Source organism: Sceloporus occidentalis, unplaced genomic scaffold (genome assembly GCF_023333645.1).
Source record: "Sceloporus occidentalis isolate IW3139 unplaced genomic scaffold, rSceOcc1.0.p SCAF_3, whole genome shotgun sequence".
Classification (NCBI taxonomy): domain Eukaryota; kingdom Metazoa; phylum Chordata; class Lepidosauria; order Squamata; family Phrynosomatidae; genus Sceloporus; species Sceloporus occidentalis.
This window is the reverse complement of record NW_028316983.1, coordinates 17,554,443-17,573,531: the sequence shown is the minus strand read 5'-3', so window position 1 is coordinate 17,573,531 and position 19,089 is coordinate 17,554,443. Positions and strand designations below refer to the sequence as shown.

At 40.2% G+C, this 19,089-nt stretch overlaps 1 protein-coding gene across 1 annotated transcript in view; it reads right to left on the bottom strand.

The window, feature by feature from the left end:
- The window catches only part of LOC149315610 (protein APCDD1-like), a 46,646-nt gene extending 30,253 nt beyond the window's left edge, over positions 1 to 16,393 (bottom strand). Inside the window, exon 1 of the mRNA XM_089513738.1 lies at positions 16,236 to 16,393. Coding sequence (XP_089369864.1) covers positions 16,236 to 16,275 — 40 coding nt within the window. The 5' untranslated portion in view covers positions 16,276 to 16,393. The remainder of the gene's footprint in view (positions 1 to 16,235) is intronic.
- Between the last annotated feature and the right edge of the window lie 2,696 nt (positions 16,394 to 19,089).

Below are 19,089 nucleotides of genomic sequence, written 5' to 3'. Positions count from 1 at the left end.
AAAGATACTTTACTATGGATGGAGACCGATTACATGGAGCCCCTCCCTTACAACTGTCAGCCCTCCTGCAAAGAACCAGATGCCAAGAGTTTATGTCCTAAATAGCTTTCTTTAGTACAGGTAAACCTCAGTTAACAAAATAAATGTGTTCTTGAGCATTACATCTTTAACAGAAAATTTGGCAACACAGGTAAAAATAACATGGAAAGAACAGGGAAGTTCCTACACCCCCAAAGGACATGTTATTGTAAACATTTTACTCAAAACTAACCATATACAAATGTGAAATGAAACAACCAAGCCAGGTAAGCTTGCATAAGTAAACATTTTGAGCCTTCTAGGGACTCTTTGAGTCTTCTAAAATGTTTGCAGGGATAACTTTTTATTTTATCATCTTCCACTTTTCTTATGATTTCCATTTTGGTGGCTAAACTTACAGATCTGTAATTGTTGTTCCTGGGCTTAACTGGTAAGACAGGTTTATCTGTCCTCCCCCTTTTAAAAAAAATATGTTTATTCATTTTGAAAAGCAAAGCAAAACAAGTCACAGACATAAATTATCTATATCTTTAAAAACTATACCTCTTTAAATAACAACCAAACTAAAAAGTTTACTAGATTAAAGAAAAAATGGAAAGAAACACTATTTAGAAAGAAAACATGCAAAAGCACACATAAATATAATAATTTAACAGTAGAACCCTTAGCCATTCACATCAGAAATGAAAAAGGAATTACAGGGTATATGATTGGGAAGGAGGAAACAAAGATCAATTTATTTGCGGTTGATGCTTTATCATCCTCACAATTACCATACCAACCCATAAAAAAAAAATCTTGAAGTAATGCAAAACTTGAAGACATCTCAGGACTTAAAATTAATATTAAAAAATCAGTGATAATGTTTTTCAATACCAAATAGCAGGAACGAAAGAAAATACAGGTCATAATGAACTGAAATAGGGAGTTAAGAAGTTTTAATTTCGCTGAGTTTGTAATTAAGGGGGGAAAACTATTTAAAATATTTTTATTTTATTGTTTTGCCATAAATAGGCAAACACAGCAAAGATAAAAAAAAAAAAAAATTAAAACCTGACAACCTGATTGTGACAGAATAGCGAGTGGGAAAGGAAGAGAGGAGGAGAATCAGGCCCTGTCCTGCCAGAATTGTGGGATTTTCACACCCATGGAGTTAGTTGTGCTATAATAGTGAGACTGAGAGCATATTGACACGTTTTACCCATCAATGAAAAGGTGCACTACATTATCAAATGGAATGCAATGCAGCAGCAGGACAGACACATCATGTGATAAGTACTGGGCAAAGCCACCTTTATCCTATTAAAATTCCACGTTTAAGCTTCATCTAATAATGTCCTTACTGTTAACTTTGAGAACCAAATTGCATTTTTAAAAATACATTTTTAAAAACTTTACCAAACATCATAATCTCTCCCATAATCTGTCTGTCCCATGATATGATTCAGTTCAGTCTCTTTAGAGAATTCAGACTTGATTAGATCTAGAATATATTTATTTTAGTTTTGGTGGTCTATGGTATCTGAAGAATCACATTTCAAATGACTTGATTCTCTTCATATCAAACTTCTTCAGTGTCCAGCTTTCACAAATATAATCAGAAACTGGAAATATTATGTCATGGATGATCCTGAATTTGGTATTCCACTATATATCTTTCTACTATCTTCACTGTTTTCATTGTCCACTTGAAAGTTATGTAAAACTTCTATAGTCATCATTTTTGTTTTCTTAATACTCAGCTTGCTTTAGCCAGCGTGGACAGGGACTCTGAAGATCAGGGTTCGAATCCTCATTCAGCCATGAAAACCCACTAGGTGACCTTGGGCAAGTCACATTCTCTCAGCCTCAGAGGAAGGCAATGACAAACTCCCTCTGAACAAATCTTATCAAGAAAACCCTGTTTGTCTTAAGGGCTCCATAAGTCAGAAACAACTAGAAGGAACACAGCAACAATCCTGCTTTTGCACTATATTTCTTGACTTTCCTCAGTTGTCTTACCAAGTCTTTGCTGTTTTGTGCAAGTAATATGGTATTATCTGCTTATCTTTAACTGCTGAAGTTCTTTCCCCTAATAGTTATGCCTCCTTCTGCCAAATCTAGGACTGCTTTCCATAAGATATATATTCTACATACAGTATAAATTAAACAGGTAAGGTAATAAAATACAACCTTATATGAACCCTTACCAATTTGAAAGCATTCTCTTTCTCCATATTCAGTGGCCTCTTGTTCAGAGTAATGGTTATGCATCAGAACAATGAAATATTGTGACATACCCACTTCTTGTACAGCAATTCATTTTTTATGATATAGTTTAGCTATAATCTATAAAGCACAAACTGAATTCATTGGTGCATTCCATTATCCGACATATCTCTGCAATATGATCCCTACTGCCTCTTCCTTTTCTCACTCCATAAATGGTAAAAGTCTTTGTTATAAAATCTTGAACATCATTTTGCTTGCATGAGAGATTAATGCAATCATACAATTATTACTGCAATCCCTGGTGTCTCCTGTCTTGGGAAATGGAATGTATGGTGTGCATTTCCAAGCTGTGGGCCATTGTTTTGTTTTCCATATTTGTTGACAGATTTTAGTTGGAATTTGACTGGATTCTGTCTGTATTTTAAAACAACTTTATTGGTATGCCATCTGTTCTTTGTGATTTATTTCTTCCAAATTCTTTTGTGTCTAGCTTCCATTTCATTTCCTAAAATAATGGATTCATCATCAGAAAGTTCTTCCTTGAATCATTCTGACATCCTTTCATCTCTTTTATATAGTTCTTCAGTGTATTGCTTCCACTGTCTCCCCCCACCCTTGATCACACAGTGGCTGTAACCCAACATCCTCTCAATACAGTTTAAATATTGACATACAGAGATAGACGACATGAGTGCTATGCAATCTCCATGCAGAATAGCAGTATTGCACAACACATGTCAATGACTAAGTTCACAATACACGATGCACAACGATGAACAATGTGCATCCACATTGCAAAGTATAGGATGCAAAACTATAATACGAAATGTACAATGCACAATTTGCAACGACAAGGCACAGATGAATATGCTGTCTGTGGAACACCATTTCTGCCACTATGAGCGGAATATATCCATTGCATAATGGTTGCTTTTTGATCCCACACGCATAGCATGACATACACATATATATATACAGGACAAGTCCCATATCTACAGAGGTTATGTTCCCAGTCTTACTACAGTAGTGTAAATCACGTATAATACTGAACCCTATGGAAGTTGACCATAGAGTTGCACTGAAAGACCTCCACGGTCTAGAAAGGTGTTCTCCATAGGCATTTGTCCGGGATTGCTGCCAGCAATCTCTGACTTATGCTGATAACCAGGCCTGCAACCAACACGTGTAGGCAAAACAAACCTTGTGGAGAAGCAGTCAAGGAGCAAGCCGAGAAAACAAGCCGGTGTCGGGGTTGCAGAAAGTCAAGCGTGCCGAAAGACGAGCCGAAGTCAGGAAGCCAGAAAGCAGCGTGGTCAAAACAGTCCGAGGTCACAATAGCCAAGAGATAACAAAGGTCTGGTCCGAGGTCAAGGTAGCAAGGTAACAAGATGTCAGGAGCTAGAGCGACAGCAATCACACCAAGGGCTCATGCAATAAACTCTAGCAACAAACTCAAGCCTCTCTCCCACTTAAATCAGGGAAGCTCTCCCTCGAGCCACCTGAGGCTGGTTTGCCGATTGTCTTTCTGCAATCCTCCTGGATCTGCGCCTGCAAGCACTCTCGGCCCTTCTCTCTTGATAAGAAGGCACTTGCAGGCACGCCTCGTCTCCTGAATCACCACTAGGCTGTGGCACCCTAGAAAGCCTTTCTTCGGCACTAGGACCTGGTTGAATCTCCTGCTCTGGGGCTGGAGGATCACAGCTGGGACCTGGCAGAGCAGAACTAACACCTGGCATTGCCTCAATCGGCCCTTGCTCTGGAGGAGGCTCATCCTCCTCCTCATCCTCCGAGAGCTGATCTTGGCTGGCCATGACATCATTAGAGATTCTCCAGTATACAGTCAACCTCTTCTGGAAGTTGACCATAGTCTTGCACTGGAGGACATCCAGATACCTTGAGAGAACATATTTTTTTTGGACACAAGTAAGTGAAACTGCAGATACAGGGGTCATACTGTAAGTGTTTGTCCCTAACAGAATTCCAGCCAATGGGTTCCCCTATTAATCATATAGCAGCCCTACTCCTGGTTTAAATTTCCCTTTGAGTTCTTAGATTTTGTGGAAGAGGACTTTTGTTCTACCTTTTTGTTGTCTTCTTCCATTTGTTTGCACTGATTACTATAACAGTTGTGATCAGGATTCTGACTCTATTTCTAGCCTCTTTTACACTTATATCTTGCTTGTTACTAACTGTTTGAAGCTTCATCTATCATCCAATTAGGCTTTTCTTTCTTTTTGGTTGCAGATAGTGTCTTTTTGCATTCTTTCCTGACAATCTCTCTGGTTTTGTTCCAGAGTTTTTCTAGCTCCCGGTCAAGTGGGCTTAAATAGTGTGAATCTGTTCTGTACACAGTCTTTAAATTCTACATGGCTATTCTTTACACTCTGTTCCCATAACAATGAGTCCTTGCGTCTCAAGAGTTTCACATTTCTCTTCACATTAAAGGAACACTCCTCATTTAACACCCAATTTGCTTCTCACACTCTGGACATCCCATGCATAAAAGCTTTCGTCATGCCAAAAGCAAAGGAATGACTTCAAAGTAATTGGAGAGGTGAATACATTTTTCTTCTTGTTGTTACTTTCAGCTTAAAGTTTTATCATTGTGAATAAATCCCAAGATATTTTTTGGCATCTAAGCATGATCTCAACTGGCACCTGTTAACCATGACATCAGCTGAGCTTTTAAAGTGTGGGTTCAATGACAAAATATACGTGTCAATACCAGTTCAGGCCCCACTTTATGCTGATGATCTGCCTTTAACCAACAGGAATAAGCATAGGTAATTTTTAAGGAACACATTTTGCCTAGCAATATCACCACTACAAATTAATAGCACCACTCACACCTTAATAGCACACCTTCACAGGGAGGCTGGCTTGATTTGTATAGTGCTAGTACAGCCATGCTGTGTCTGTGAATGGTCCATGAGCCTCTGGGCTGCCCTGTTAGTTAATTAAGGCAGATTCATGAATGCATTGTCGCTGTATATTAAATAAGCATTACAGATTCCTATGGAGGAACTGCCATTGCTACAGGGTGTTAGGAAGAAGCAAAGCATGATTTATGTTTCATTTGGTTTTCTTCTTTTCTTTTCTGTTCTGTTCTTTTTAGTATGGGGAAAATTGTGCAGTTGGAATATCAGCTTTAAAAAACATCTGCTTTTAAATGCTACATGGTTTGTGTCCCATGGGAAATACAACTCCATCTAAAAGTAGCTGTAAACATCCATCCTGAGTGGTCAATTTCCCAGGGGATAGTCCAGGTTGAGTCTTCCTTGTTTGAAATGTTTGGGACCAGAGAGGTTTTGGAGTTCAGATTTTTTTTGTAGTGGTGGGGGGGGGGGAATACCTGTATTTGCATATTTGTACATAATGAGTCTCATCCTGGAGATAAGGCCCACATGTAAACACAAAATACATTTATGTTTCATGTATATCGTATACAGATTTGTTGTCGTTGTGTACCCTCATGTTGTTTCTGACTTAAGGCAACACTAAGGTGAACCTATTGTGGGGTATTCTTGGCAAGATTTGTTCAGTGGAGGTTTGCCATGGCCTTCGCCTGAGGCTGAGAGCATGTGACTTGCCCTGTGGGTTTCCATGACCGAGCAAGAAATTGAACCCTAGTCTCCAGAGTCATAATCCAACACCCAAACCACTATGCCACAATGACTCCCCCTTATACACATAGCTGGAAAATATACATAGATATTGTATAAATTTAGGCTTTGTACACATATCCTAGATTTATGCAATTTTTAAAACTAATGTTGTGCTTGAAACAAAGTTTGCATACACTGAACCATTAGAAAACAAATGTGTCACTATTTCAGCCACTCACAAGACATTCTGGTTTTTGGAATATCACAGATTTCGGAATTCCTGATAAAGGAGACTCAACCCATACTTCCATCTTAAGTGACATACATCAGAATTAACTTACTTACAAATTTCAATCTCAATATCACAATGGCAACGCAAATATTTTAAGCCAGAGAGCTCTCCTGCTTCACCAAACCACAGTTTCCAGGATTCCACATGATGCAGCCATAGGCATTTTAAGTGGAATCATATCACTGCAATTATGTAGTGTGAAATTGCCCCTACTGCATACTTAAGAGGTGTTTTTTGCCAGTTCCTTCCCAGAAATATAGCTTATGGTATCTGATATTCATTGACCGTTTCCTTTCCAAGTACTGTATTAATAACAAGATCCAACCATGCTTAGCTTGCAAGATCAGATGGGATTTGGTGCCTTTAGGGTGCCGAACACTGGGTATAGCAGTTTCCCACATAGCAAACAATGCATGCTCAGTAAACCATTTTGCCTCTAAAGGATGTTAGCAGGGATGTAAGGACTGCTCCTGAGCAAAACAGAACTGATCTGTTTTTAAATATTACAGCCATTCAGGAAGAATGCAGAAGACACCCAACACTGTGAGAAGAACTGTGAGATTCTTCTCTGTTTGAATCTTATATTTATATTAAAACATAAATTGTACTATATTATTAAGTGTATTTTTATATAATTTAATTGAAACACACAAACAAAATGATTAATTGTTATGAATTATTTGTTGTTTGTTTTGTATGGAGGGTAAATACTAATGCAGCCATGAATGAGAGGCTCCTTGCCTTATTTGAATGAACCTTGCCTAGCTGTGAATAGTGGATTATATTTGAATGTCCTAATCCTGCAGGGAGGGACCAGATCCACCAAAGAGGACCTATTAATTTGAAAGCAGACATTGTTAATCTCAAACCATTAACTTCTGTTTGAGCTGAATGCATATCTGTACTATGTCTCCTTGGAAATCCAAATACTCATCTATCATTGACAAATTTCAAGGCTCACAAGGGAGTCCTGCACAGTCATACTATATTTCTGTGATGATGGATGGAAAAGCTAAATTCGCTCCCCACTACCCCCACAATAGCAATAACAACTCTAGTTTCTCTGAACACCAAGTTTTTACTTGCCGATTTTTGGTCGCTTGGTCATCAAGCAACCACGATTTCTTGGAAATGTCATCATCAACATTGTCTACATACCTGTTCATTAAAGGACTGACATTCTAATATTTGGGACAAGTGTTATTTTAAATGTGATCCAGACTGTCAATGTGAAAGAATCCATATAGATTGCTCGATGTTTTTCATTTTGTGGCTGAAAACAGTTTGGTCAAAGCTGGGTTAAGATTAACAATTGTCCACAATTATTTTATATAGTGGAGAGTATAATTAAAGAATCCTGAACAAACAACTCACATTTAATGAGCAAAACACATACTCTCCAGCAGCTGTGCCTGTTTAATTTGGATGCTTTTGTTTTAAAGAAACATGTATTTTGTACTTCAAAAAGCATTTCAAACAGAGAAAAAGATCAACGATTAATGTATTCCTTTTGGATCCTGAGTTTTGAAATTGTTTATTCCTTACTCTAATGATACATGAATACTACAAAGTTTAGGGATAGAGATAAAAACAGGATTGAAATAAAATAGGCTGGTGGAGATGCATATGTGTTGTGGTTTTTATACCACAAGTACGGAATGATGAGTAAGGATAATTTCTAAAACCAGAAATTACTAAGAAGAAAACCAGTACTGGAACCTTATTCAAAGAAATGTTGCATCTGGCAGAAGAAAGTTTGGAAGCAGGGTTGTCTTACAGGGAGTTTCTGAATTTTCTTCATAGCATAGCTCAAATAATATAGACTGGCCTCATTCTACAAGGGCTAAACCTTATGTAGCCATCATAGCCACTTGTCAGCACTGAACTTTATGTACTTCTATGCAAGGTCAGGAGGAAAAAACAACCTTTACACTATTATAGAACACTGAAAGGGGTAAATACATCAACAGTGTTCTAATGACTCCTTCACTGAAGTCCTACTGGAATCCAGGAAGGATAAAAGTAACATCCAGGGGATCCATGTTCCCCACTGAACCATGAAAATTTGAAGACTGACCTTGAGTCAATAACTCTCTTTCAGCCTGATCTACCTTGCAGCATTGTTGTTGTGAAGATAAAAATGGGGACAAGGATAACCATGTATGCCAACTTGAATTTATTAGCAGAGAGTGGGATCTTGGAAGCTATGCAGGGTCAACCATGGTTAGTACTTGGATGGGAGATCACCCATGAATACCAGGTGCCATAAGATAACAGGGTTGCTATAAGTTAACAGGAGACTTAGTCCTAGCCTTCTTCCAATTTCTTCGCTGCAGTCTCTATTCTGATTAATGACCGAGCCAAGGTATGGAAAACCGTGAACTATTTCAATGTCTTCATTGTCAAATTTAAAGTTATGTAAATTATCTGTAGTCATTATTTTTGTTTTCTTAATTTCAAACTGTAAACCTGCCTTTGCACTTTCTTCATTGAGTTTCTTCAGTAATTGTTCTAAATGTGAAGTCGAAGGCTTTCATGACCTGCATTTATAGTTTTTTGTGGGTATTTCGGGCTATGTAGCCATGTTCTAGAAGAGTTTATTCCTGACGTTTCACCAGCATCTGTGGCTGGCATTTTCAGAGAATGCTGGCATGGAAGAGAGTTGGATACACACACACACACACACTGTGTGACCCTGGGTAGCGATGAGTGATTTCCATGTTAATCTGTATATTGTTCTGTTGTTGATGGCCGGGCCACAGGCAGGAGGATATACATGGAGGATTAGTGTCTGCTAATTGGTGATCATGGTCTGCTGGGAAAGCCCCTGAGTGGTTTCTCATTTGCATTTGCTGAGTCCTGATTTTTGCTATTTTTTAGGACTGGTAGCCAAACTTTGTTCACTTTAACGGTTACTTCTTTCCGGTTGAAATGGATCTAAGTCTTTATTCTTTTCCGCTAGTAGTATGGTGTTGTCTGCATATCTTTGTTGATTTTCCTTTCTTCAATGTTTACACCTCCTTCCTCCAAGTTTAATACAGTTGGCCCTCGGTATATGTGGATTTGCCATCTGTGGTTTTAAGCATCCGTGGGTAGCAAGCCTGCGTTCTTCCCAATGGCAGCATGGTCATGCAGTCTCACCACCCTAAGGAACAACAGGACTTCTTACCTGCCTCCTGGCCGGTTTACAAAAGCCACCTGGTTTCGAAAGTCTATATTTCTCCAGCCCTTCTTAATCACCATCCCAATGCTGATGCTGCTAAAAGAAATATCCAGATAGACTAGGCAGAAAGGGGGATGAGCAGGCATAAAAAAAGCCTTTGTAAAAAGGAATTTCACTGTCAGAGGCTTTTTTAACAGAGATACACCTGTAGTTCCCAAAGTATCATCTGTATCTGCTTTTGTTTCTTGCCATTGATGCTACAGGGGTGCAGCTGCCAATACTGAGCATATTTAAGAAATGTTTTGATTGTAGCACTTGAATAAATTAGATTGATGACATTTTACATTTTTTAAATTTCAAGCAGTTAGTTTAATATTAGGGAAATTATTATTTTAACTTGTTAAGCATAGGAAATGGAGTGTTATAGCAGGGCATGCAGAAAGATAATGAAACTTGAGGCAGCAGGTTTTCTGTAGGTCCAAGCTTTTGTAGCAATGTTTAAAGGTTGTTGACTAAATTCAGAGAGAAAGGTCTGTGGATGTTGTATCCAAAAAGGTTTCCCCTTGACATGAAACATATAATTGTAACCAACTGTAGGGGGAGGTGCTCATCTCTATTATTAAACCGAAGAGCCAGCATTGTCAGAGGACTACTATGGTGGTCATGTGGCCAGCATGACTGCATGGAAAGCTGTTACTTTCCCACTGAAGTGGTACCTATTTATCTACAGTACTTGTATTTTTACATGCTTTCAAGCTGCTAGGTTGGCAGAAGCTGGGATTAGTGATGGGAACTCACCTCATCAAGCAGCACTTGGGCCTTGAACTGCCAACCTTCCGATTGTCAGAACTGGCATCTTAACCACTAAACCACCGCATTCCTTGCATCCCTCAGTGAAGGCACTACCATGAACCAAATGTATCCATGAACAATATTGCTTGTGGCTGGACATCACTGTTGCACACTTCTTTCTGAACTTTTAAGATTCCTATGAGAATATATTTAAATTATTTTATGTGTTTTAATTTATGTTGTACCCCACCCTGAGCCTTGGGGAGAGGTGGGTAAGAAATAAATTATTCTTATTATTCTTATTATTCTTATTATTATTATTATTATTATTATTATTTCAAGCCCTTGTTGCTTCCCCTCAAATGTGGATAGTAGCAAAAGTAAACCATCTAGCTAAATTTAAAAAGAGACTTAAGACCTTCCTGTTTCAACAAGCCTTCCCCGATGCTCCTTGATGATATATGACTCCCCCCTACATGTACAGCATTATCGAGCACATTTAGCTGGCCTGGATTTGATGTATGATTTTAATCTGTATTTTGAAATGTTTTTTATTGAAGTTTTATTTATGTATTGCAATTTTTATCTTGTATTTTGTATTTGATATTGCAATTTTTACCTGTACACCGCTATGATCAACACGGAATAGCGGTTTATAAATAACACTTATTATTATTATTACTAAATAATGTTTGAGAAATAAAGTCCAGAATTTCTGTCCAAAAGGTTTTGACCTCCAGGCATGTGAGCCACCCACATAAGGATGTTCCTTTATCACTGCATCCTCTCCAACAAACTGAGGATAAATTGTTGTTAATATGTGACAAATGGACAGTCATGAGATGCAATTTGTAAACTAGTTTCAGTGTATTTCCTTTCAGTGCTACTGACATGATTTTATCAGAAACATTAAATGATTTTAAATAGTAGACAGGCAGTAGTTTGTACATACAGTATAACTAGGTACACAAGCAATAACTAAAACATGCCTTCTTATTACCACACATTCCTCCTATCCTTGTGCCTTTCCATTTCATGCTTTTGTCTCTAATTTCTCTGTTGTTACAATCGGTACCTATATTGCAAATGTTCAAAATGTGATGAATACCAGCTTCCAAAAGCTAAATGCCAATTACTCCAGATTGAATCTTCAAGTGCCCACAAATATGTTTCCAATATTCAGGCTCTGTAAGTGAACACTAGTCTTTTCAGAGCTTTGCAAAGCTTCAGTTGGATTGTCAGTACCAACCTATCAATGTCAACAATGATACATATTTGGATATTGCCTGCAACATATGCAGGAGAAAAAGTTCTCTCTCTCTTCCTGTGCATATGTTGTACCCATGCTATAATGTTAATACAATATGCAAATTTTATACAACAATCCCAAGAGAAACTTAATAAAATAATATTTTATTCATGTCCATATGAACATTCTATGAACCTTCCATTGGGATTACTGAAAATAATTATACCCAGGGTTGCCTTTGAAAATAGCCTAGAAATTTCAGCTAGTATCAAACATGACAGCTCAATTATTAAGGGGACTTGGCTAACAGGATCACATTATATCAGTGTTTTGCACTGCCTGGTATTTCACCTGAAGACATGAAACTCCCAGTCAAAGTACTGTTTGCAACTTTTAGAATCCTAAACAGCTTTGGACCAAGTGACTTGAGGAAGCATCTTTTTAAGGTCATCTGTGAAATCCTTTCTCAGATGTCCTTAACAAATTAGGTGAGGTGGGTAGATAGAAGACAGAGGGAATTTTCAGTTGTGGCTCCTCAGTTGTGAATTGCTGTTGTATATCTTCAAGTCATTTCTGATCTATGTTGATTCTATCACAGAGATTTCTTATCAAGACTTCTTCAGAGGGGGATTGCCTTTGCCTTCCTCTGAGAGAGTATGACTTGCCCAAAATCGCCCAGTGGGTTTTCATGGCTGAGCTGAGATACAAACTCTGATTTCCAGAGTCATAGTCCAATGTTCAAACCATTATGCCACGCTGACTCTCAACTGAGGGTTGTCCCCCTCAAAGAAACTTGCTTGGTACCTACATTATACTCTTTTTGGTGCTGGGTAAAGACCTTTAAAAAAAGAAGAAGCAAACCCAGACTTCAGGAACTGCTTTTAGAACACTTCATTCTTTAATCCCTTAAAAACAAAACCTTAAATTGTTTACTTTAGGTTTCAGTATGTGCCGCTGTTTTTTATGGGCTCTGTTCACTGCTAGCTTGCAGTTTGTGTTTCTAATCTGTTGTACTGCCAAAAGCACTTGGGTTACTGGGCAGATGAAATACTCGGATAAGCAAATAAATACATATATTGCATGATCAAAAGAGACAGCCCCACCAAACATTGCAAATGAGAAGGAGGATGAAGAAGTCAAAGAAAGGGAATCTAACCCCTAAAATCAAAGAGAGGGAACATTATCATGAAGATTTCTGCCTCACCGGTTGAACTTGTCCAATAACAAGAGAAGAGCAAAGCCAAGAAAAAGCCTTCCCTCCCACTCAGATCAGCACCAACTTCAGGTGCTTGGCTACAGCCAGCAGCCAGCTCTTCCTCAGTTATTAACTGTGATCTTTTATTAGCTGCGAGAGACTAGTGCTGGCTCCTTCGAGCAAGCTCCCTGCCATGGCAAATAAAAGCAGATCCCTAACACATGTACATGTGTGCATGTAATCCTTTTGTTACAGCAGACTATCTGCAAGCAGAGTGATCTGCAACTTGGAACTTCAAAGGGGGGAAATATGACAAGAAGCACAAGAAAATTGGTGTGCACTTATCTAATACCTGTATGTTTATGTATCTCTGAATCTAGGAAAGTCAGCAAGCTCTGCTATAGAAACTCACGACACAATATATTGGTGTAGCTTGGAAGGCTCCTTTGCTGGGTTAGCTACAACAGGCTAATGGGGGCCATCCGTCTGGAATTTGTCCCAGATGCTCAGCCTAGTCACAGGGCAACCATCCAGGTTTCAAACTGAGCCAGGACTCATCCAGGCTTAGCCACAGAACTTGCCTTCAGTCCCACAAAAATGTGGGAAGGAAGGAGCAGATGGCTTTGTGTGTGGCAGTGAATCTCTTCCTTAAGCAACTGCATTTGCTCTCCCTGACAGCAACATCTGGTTTTGGGACAAGACATAAAATCCGTACAGGATTCTGGAAAAGTAGAGGGGGGGGATGACTTGGAGCCTGGGACCCCTACCAGTTCCCTCAAGTATCTCAACCTGGAGTGGTTCAGCCAACACAGGAGACAGATTTTAAGCAATCCTGCACAACCTGCTGCTTTAAGAGATGGATTTCTGCCTTCCTATTGCAAAGCTGTAGCCTTTAACAAAATCTAAAACAAATGTGACAAGAAGCACTCTTTCCTGAAATGAGTGGAGAGCTAAGTAGAAAAGAGAAGGAAAAGCTTTTGAAAATAACCCAGATAAAAATCCACTGCACTCTTATGTGAGTTCAAGCGTCTTATGGCAAGCGTCTCATAGGGTTTTCTCAGCAAGCTTTGCTCGGAGGAGGTTTGCCATTGAGGATGAAAAAGTATGGATTTGTCCTTGAGACTCTGTGAATTGTCTAAAGTCCCCCCAGTGAGTTTCCATGGCTGAGCAGAGATTTAAACTTTAGTTTGCTTGAGTCCAAGTCCAATATGCCAACCACTTCACCACACTGGCTCTCAGAAGGCAGATGCAAAATTAATCTCCTTTCCAGAATTATTAAATGTCCAGCTTGGTTGTTTCTTGGTATCCCATGCATATTAAGGCCCACTTAATAAGGGTACCCATGAATAGATTTCCAGGAAAAACTTCAACAAGAGGGAGCTAATGGACTGGGAATTAATACAAATGAGTTACCCATTACCACCTCTTTATCACTTTGTCCTCTTGCAGATCTGGTTGTTAAAGAACAATCATCACTCTTTCATGTTACATTTAGAGACTTACCTGTTGTAAGGTTTTGTTGTTTTTTCTGTATCTTCAAGTCATTTCTTGCCCTAAGGCAAAGCTACTACAGGGTTTTCTGGGGCTGAGAGAGCGTGACTCGGCCAAGGTCACCCAGTAGGTTTCCACCACTGAGTGAGGAATCGAACCCTGGTCTCCAGAGTCAGTCATCCAACAATCAAAACACTACGCCATGTTAGCAACATGGGATCTTTTCTGGGATGAAAGGGAAATACAGACAGGCAAATGTTTTTATATAGTGCACATGAAAGTTTATCAATATTTTATGACTGGTGTTTCAGGCATCGGACTTTTCCCAGTTTTGACTGCGCATACAAAAATCGACACACGTCTCTCCATTCCAACCATATCCTGCAGATTAATCTGGACTAACTACAAATTTTCTATCTGTATGGAATTCACATGCCTCGCAATCCCAGGCTCATAAAAACAGAACCGTGTTTGTGTGTGTGGATTCCTGTGCAGTCTCTGAAGAAACCTGTCAAGAAAACGCCACAATAGCTTTGCCTTAGGTTCCCCATAAGCCAGAAATGGCTTGAAGGCACACAACCACCCTCTACTACAGGCCTACTCAGAAGTAAGTCCACTGTTTATTTTCCCTGGGGCATCTCTCCTTCTTTAAACTGCAATCCTAGCCTTACTTTGGAGAACCAAAAATCCATCAATTATATCTTTATTGGCCAACCAAAATGCACAATATACTTGTTGCAAGCTTTCAAAGTTCCATGGGCTTCTTCATCAGGCAAGATGTTGCAAACCAAACAGGAAACGAAGAAAAACAATTGGAGATGTTAGTCAGATGCCTGCATGTTGTTTCAGTAGTGAGGTATAGAGGTTTGAGTATTGGATAGGGACTATGGAGGACCAAGGTTTGAATTCCAGCTCAGCCATGAAACCCACTGGGTAACCTTGGGCAAGTCACATTCTCTAAGCCTAAGGCAAAGGCAAACCTCCTCTGAATAAATCTTGCCCAGGTAACTTTATGTAACGTTATAACATGGCCAGAAGGAACTTGGAAGACACAGGACAACAACACCACATCCTTGGAACTTAACTTTTCAGAAGCTCTGCTATTTTAACAGCTCAATATTCCATCTTCAGGCAGCCTCAGAGGGATTGGAGCCATACTCTCTACTCTCCAGCTATTCAGAAGTTCTTACCTGCAGCCAAACTTTCCTCGCTACAAGTGTGAATCCCCTTAATCATAAATAATAATCTGATCTCTTTGCCCATCATGGCAACACTTTCGCTGCTTGAAGGAGATCCCATTCCAAAGCCACACACACACAAAGGAAACCCTAGGTAAATCTTGTCCCTTGGGATGGCCATCCAGTCTGTCAAATTTTATTGCTTTTGGTCAATGGCCTTTGCATAAAGCAACATCACAATAACAACCAAGTACACGCATATCGTATTTGCAACCTACATTCTATGATTCTACAGTAATTTACGATTTACAAAACTGTATTTTTAAAAAGTTTAAGATAACTCTCTCTCTCTCTCTCTCTCTCTCTCTCTCTATATATATATATATATATATAGTTATAGTTATCTTAAAGGTTTTAAATGTTTGGTTTTGAAAATCATAAATCGCTGACATATGACTGATGTTGCAAATATTATGTGTGTGTGTGTGTGTGTGTGTGTGTAGTATAAAATTATTATTATTTTATATATATGGGATCTCTGTCAAATGTCTCAGCCCTCCAGGATCAGTCAAAGCAAGTCAAGGATCCCAGAGGCAGATCTCTCTCGATGCATAACAGATCCACCGCCATAGTAGTAGTGCATGGAGTGTTGCTCTGAAGACTAGGGTTCAAATCCTGGCTGGGCCAGGGAAACCCACTGGAGCTGGTGACCTTGGGCAAGTTACACTCTCTCAGCCTCAGAGGAAAGCAATGGCAACCACCCCCCTTTGAAGAGATAGCTTTCTGCCTTCCTATTGCAAAATTAACAAAAACACATGTGACAAGGAGCACTCTTTCTTGAAAAGAGTGGAGGACTCAGCAGAAAGGAGAAGCCTTGGGGATCCCCCCTTCCCCACTATAAACCCCCTGTACTCTGATGTGAGTTCAAGTCAACTTTGACTTCTGGTGAGCTTCTCATAGACGTGAAGGCACCCAACAGACACTACAACCCCCATCCCACCCAGCCCCAAGCCTTCTTACCTAGGAGGAGCAGCCCCAGGAGCCACCAGGATGGGGCCATGGCACAGTCCCAGGCGAGGTCTTGGCAAAGAGAAAGGCAGGCAGCGAGGAGGAAGAGGAGGAGAAGCCTTGGGCTGAAGGCAGCGAGAGAGAGAGCGCAAGGCAAGGACCCGGAGCCACACGTGCGACCCTCCGAAGGAAGAAGGGGAAAGCAAGCCTATGGGGAAGGCAAGGGATCCCAGGGAGCCTCTCCTGCTGCAGGGCAAGGGCTGGAGGAGGATGGGTCTTTTCTCCCTCCGTTGCTTAGGCGGAAGGGCTGGCTGGCAGGAGGCGATGCTTGGCTTGTGCTTCGGAGCAGCTCGCAGGTTCCTTCTCCAGAAGAAGAAGAAGGAGAAAAAGAAGAGGAGGAGGAGGAGGAGACTCCGGAGGCTGGGCCAAGGCAGGCAGGCAGGCACCGCTTCCACAGAGCCTGCCTCTCCTCTCTGGACTCAGAGATTGACTCTCTCATATAGATACATATAACACAGCCAAATATATATTTGACACACACACATGAGAGACAAGAGACATTATACGCACGCACACACACAAGTCAAGACATATATATATATGAGAGACAAGAGAGACTGAGAGACAACACAGACACACACACACACATTTATATATGAGAGACAAGACATACATATATATGAGAGACAAGAGAGACATATATATATATATATATATATATATATATATATATGAGAAGAGAGGCGACAAGGACACAGCCAAATATATATACTGTATATAAAATCTCTCTCTCTATATGTGTGTGTGTGTGTGTGTGTGTGTATTTGACTGTGTCCTTGCCTCCTCTCTTGTCTCTCGTATATGTGTGTGTGTTTGGTTGCGTCCTTGTATTTATTTATTTATTTATTTATTTGTGTGTATGTATATGTGTGTCTGTGTGTGTATCCTCACTGCAGAAATCCTCCAGGTTGACACACTCAGGGTTGCCCTATTCCATCCCCTCATCTCCAGGCATCTGGTTTCCATAATATGCCAGTTATTATAATTATGCCCATTATTTGCACATGACTTTATAGGTCGTGTGGATATAGGGATGCGGTGGCTTAGTGTCAAGATGCCAGTTCTTGGTTCAAGGTTCGAGTGCTGCATGATGGATCTCCTGTCACTAGTCCCAGCTTCTGCCAACCTAGCAGTTCGAAAGCATGCCAATGCAAGTAGGTAAATAGGTACCACTTTGGTGGGAAGGTGACAGCGTTTGGTGCAGTCATGCTGGCCACATGACCACCAGAATAGTCCTCAGATAATGCTGGCTCTTCAGCTTAGTGTGAGGGATGAGTACCCACCTGCTACAGTCAGACACAACTAGACATTTATGTCAAGGGACTACCATTACATTTAAAAGGTCATGACCTATAATGGGAATCCCATTACCTATGGATGCTTTCCCTGTGGCAACTCCATACTCAGATGATCCTGCAATTAGGCCTTCAAAACTGGACTGACCATTTCCTGTTTCTTATTATTGTCCTGTATGTATTTTTCATTTCTATCCCACTTGTTCTCAAGGTAATGTGCACAGCTCTCGCCTCTGATTTATCCTCACCGCAATCCTTTGAGGTAAGCCAGGCTGAAAGAGATCGAGTGACTGGCCCAAGATCACTCACTGAATTTTGTTGTCCCAGTCCAATAGTCTCATCACAACACCGACTGTTTCTCATTTTCTGATTTTCAGAAGAGTCCTTTGTAAAACTAACAAGTCACTTGAAGCCAGCTGAAAACAAGCAAGTTCCAGGCAGAAACAGGGACTGTGTCAGTTTTTAAATAAGTATCCATCACCTTGCCCAAGTGTCCTGCCTTTTGGCTTGGAAACAGCCAACACAACGATCAAGAAACTCTTCTCCTGCTCTCCTGTTCTGCTCTCCTTGAACTGCATGTCTTTCCTACCTTTCCTTTGAGAGACTACTCTTGAAAAGTCTAGGATTGTCCATACAAAGTGTTTCTGCAACCAAACAGCCAACCAGGACCTAGAGGCAAGAAACAAGGTGTAGACCGGTATTTATCTTTTTCATTCATTCCCTTGTGTTTTGTGGCTGTCTTTCCGGGGAACAAGTGTACAACAAAGCCTGGTAGATGCCAACTTCTCCTCCTCCTTTTACTTTTTTTTAAATCTTCAGCTGGCTTCCCGAAAATGCAAGTGACCAGAAGGCCTCTTGGCAAAAGGTGCCAGCATTATTCAAACACCATGATGATTGCTTAAGTAATAGGCTGTATATTTTACCACTGACACTCTAAAGTTAGGCATGGTGGAGAAGACAGCAGGAAGACTGATTTTCTATCTCCTAATCTTGTTCAGCAATGTGTTTGGGAAGTAACTGAGCCGAAAACAGATCTGGTTTAGGGTTGAGATCACCTTTTTTTCTTTCCAGTCTAATCACTTTGGGGCCAGAATCCTCCTGGTGCCTTATGCATGGGCAACTTCCCCCATAATATTTGATTGATACAGGGCATCTACAGTTGGCCCTCCATATCCACAGATTCTTTACCCATGGATTCATGCATTCGCAGCTTGAAAATATTTTTAAAAATATATAAATTCCCCCAAATTATTAACATTTTCCATTTTATAGAAAGGACACCATTTTACTATGCTGGTGTATTTAGTGGGCCTTGCCTGAAAAGAAGAAGGCCCTCCCTCCCTCCACCATCCAGAGGGAGAGAAAGGCAAGCCAGCTCCATTGGGCCTAATCAGAGTAAGAAGAAGGGCCCTCCCTCCAGTCCATCTGGTCCAGGCCTCAGAGGGAGAGCAGATCTGCTGGACATTTCCCCCTCCCCACTGCCATTCCCTTCTCCTTTTGTGTCTTATCTC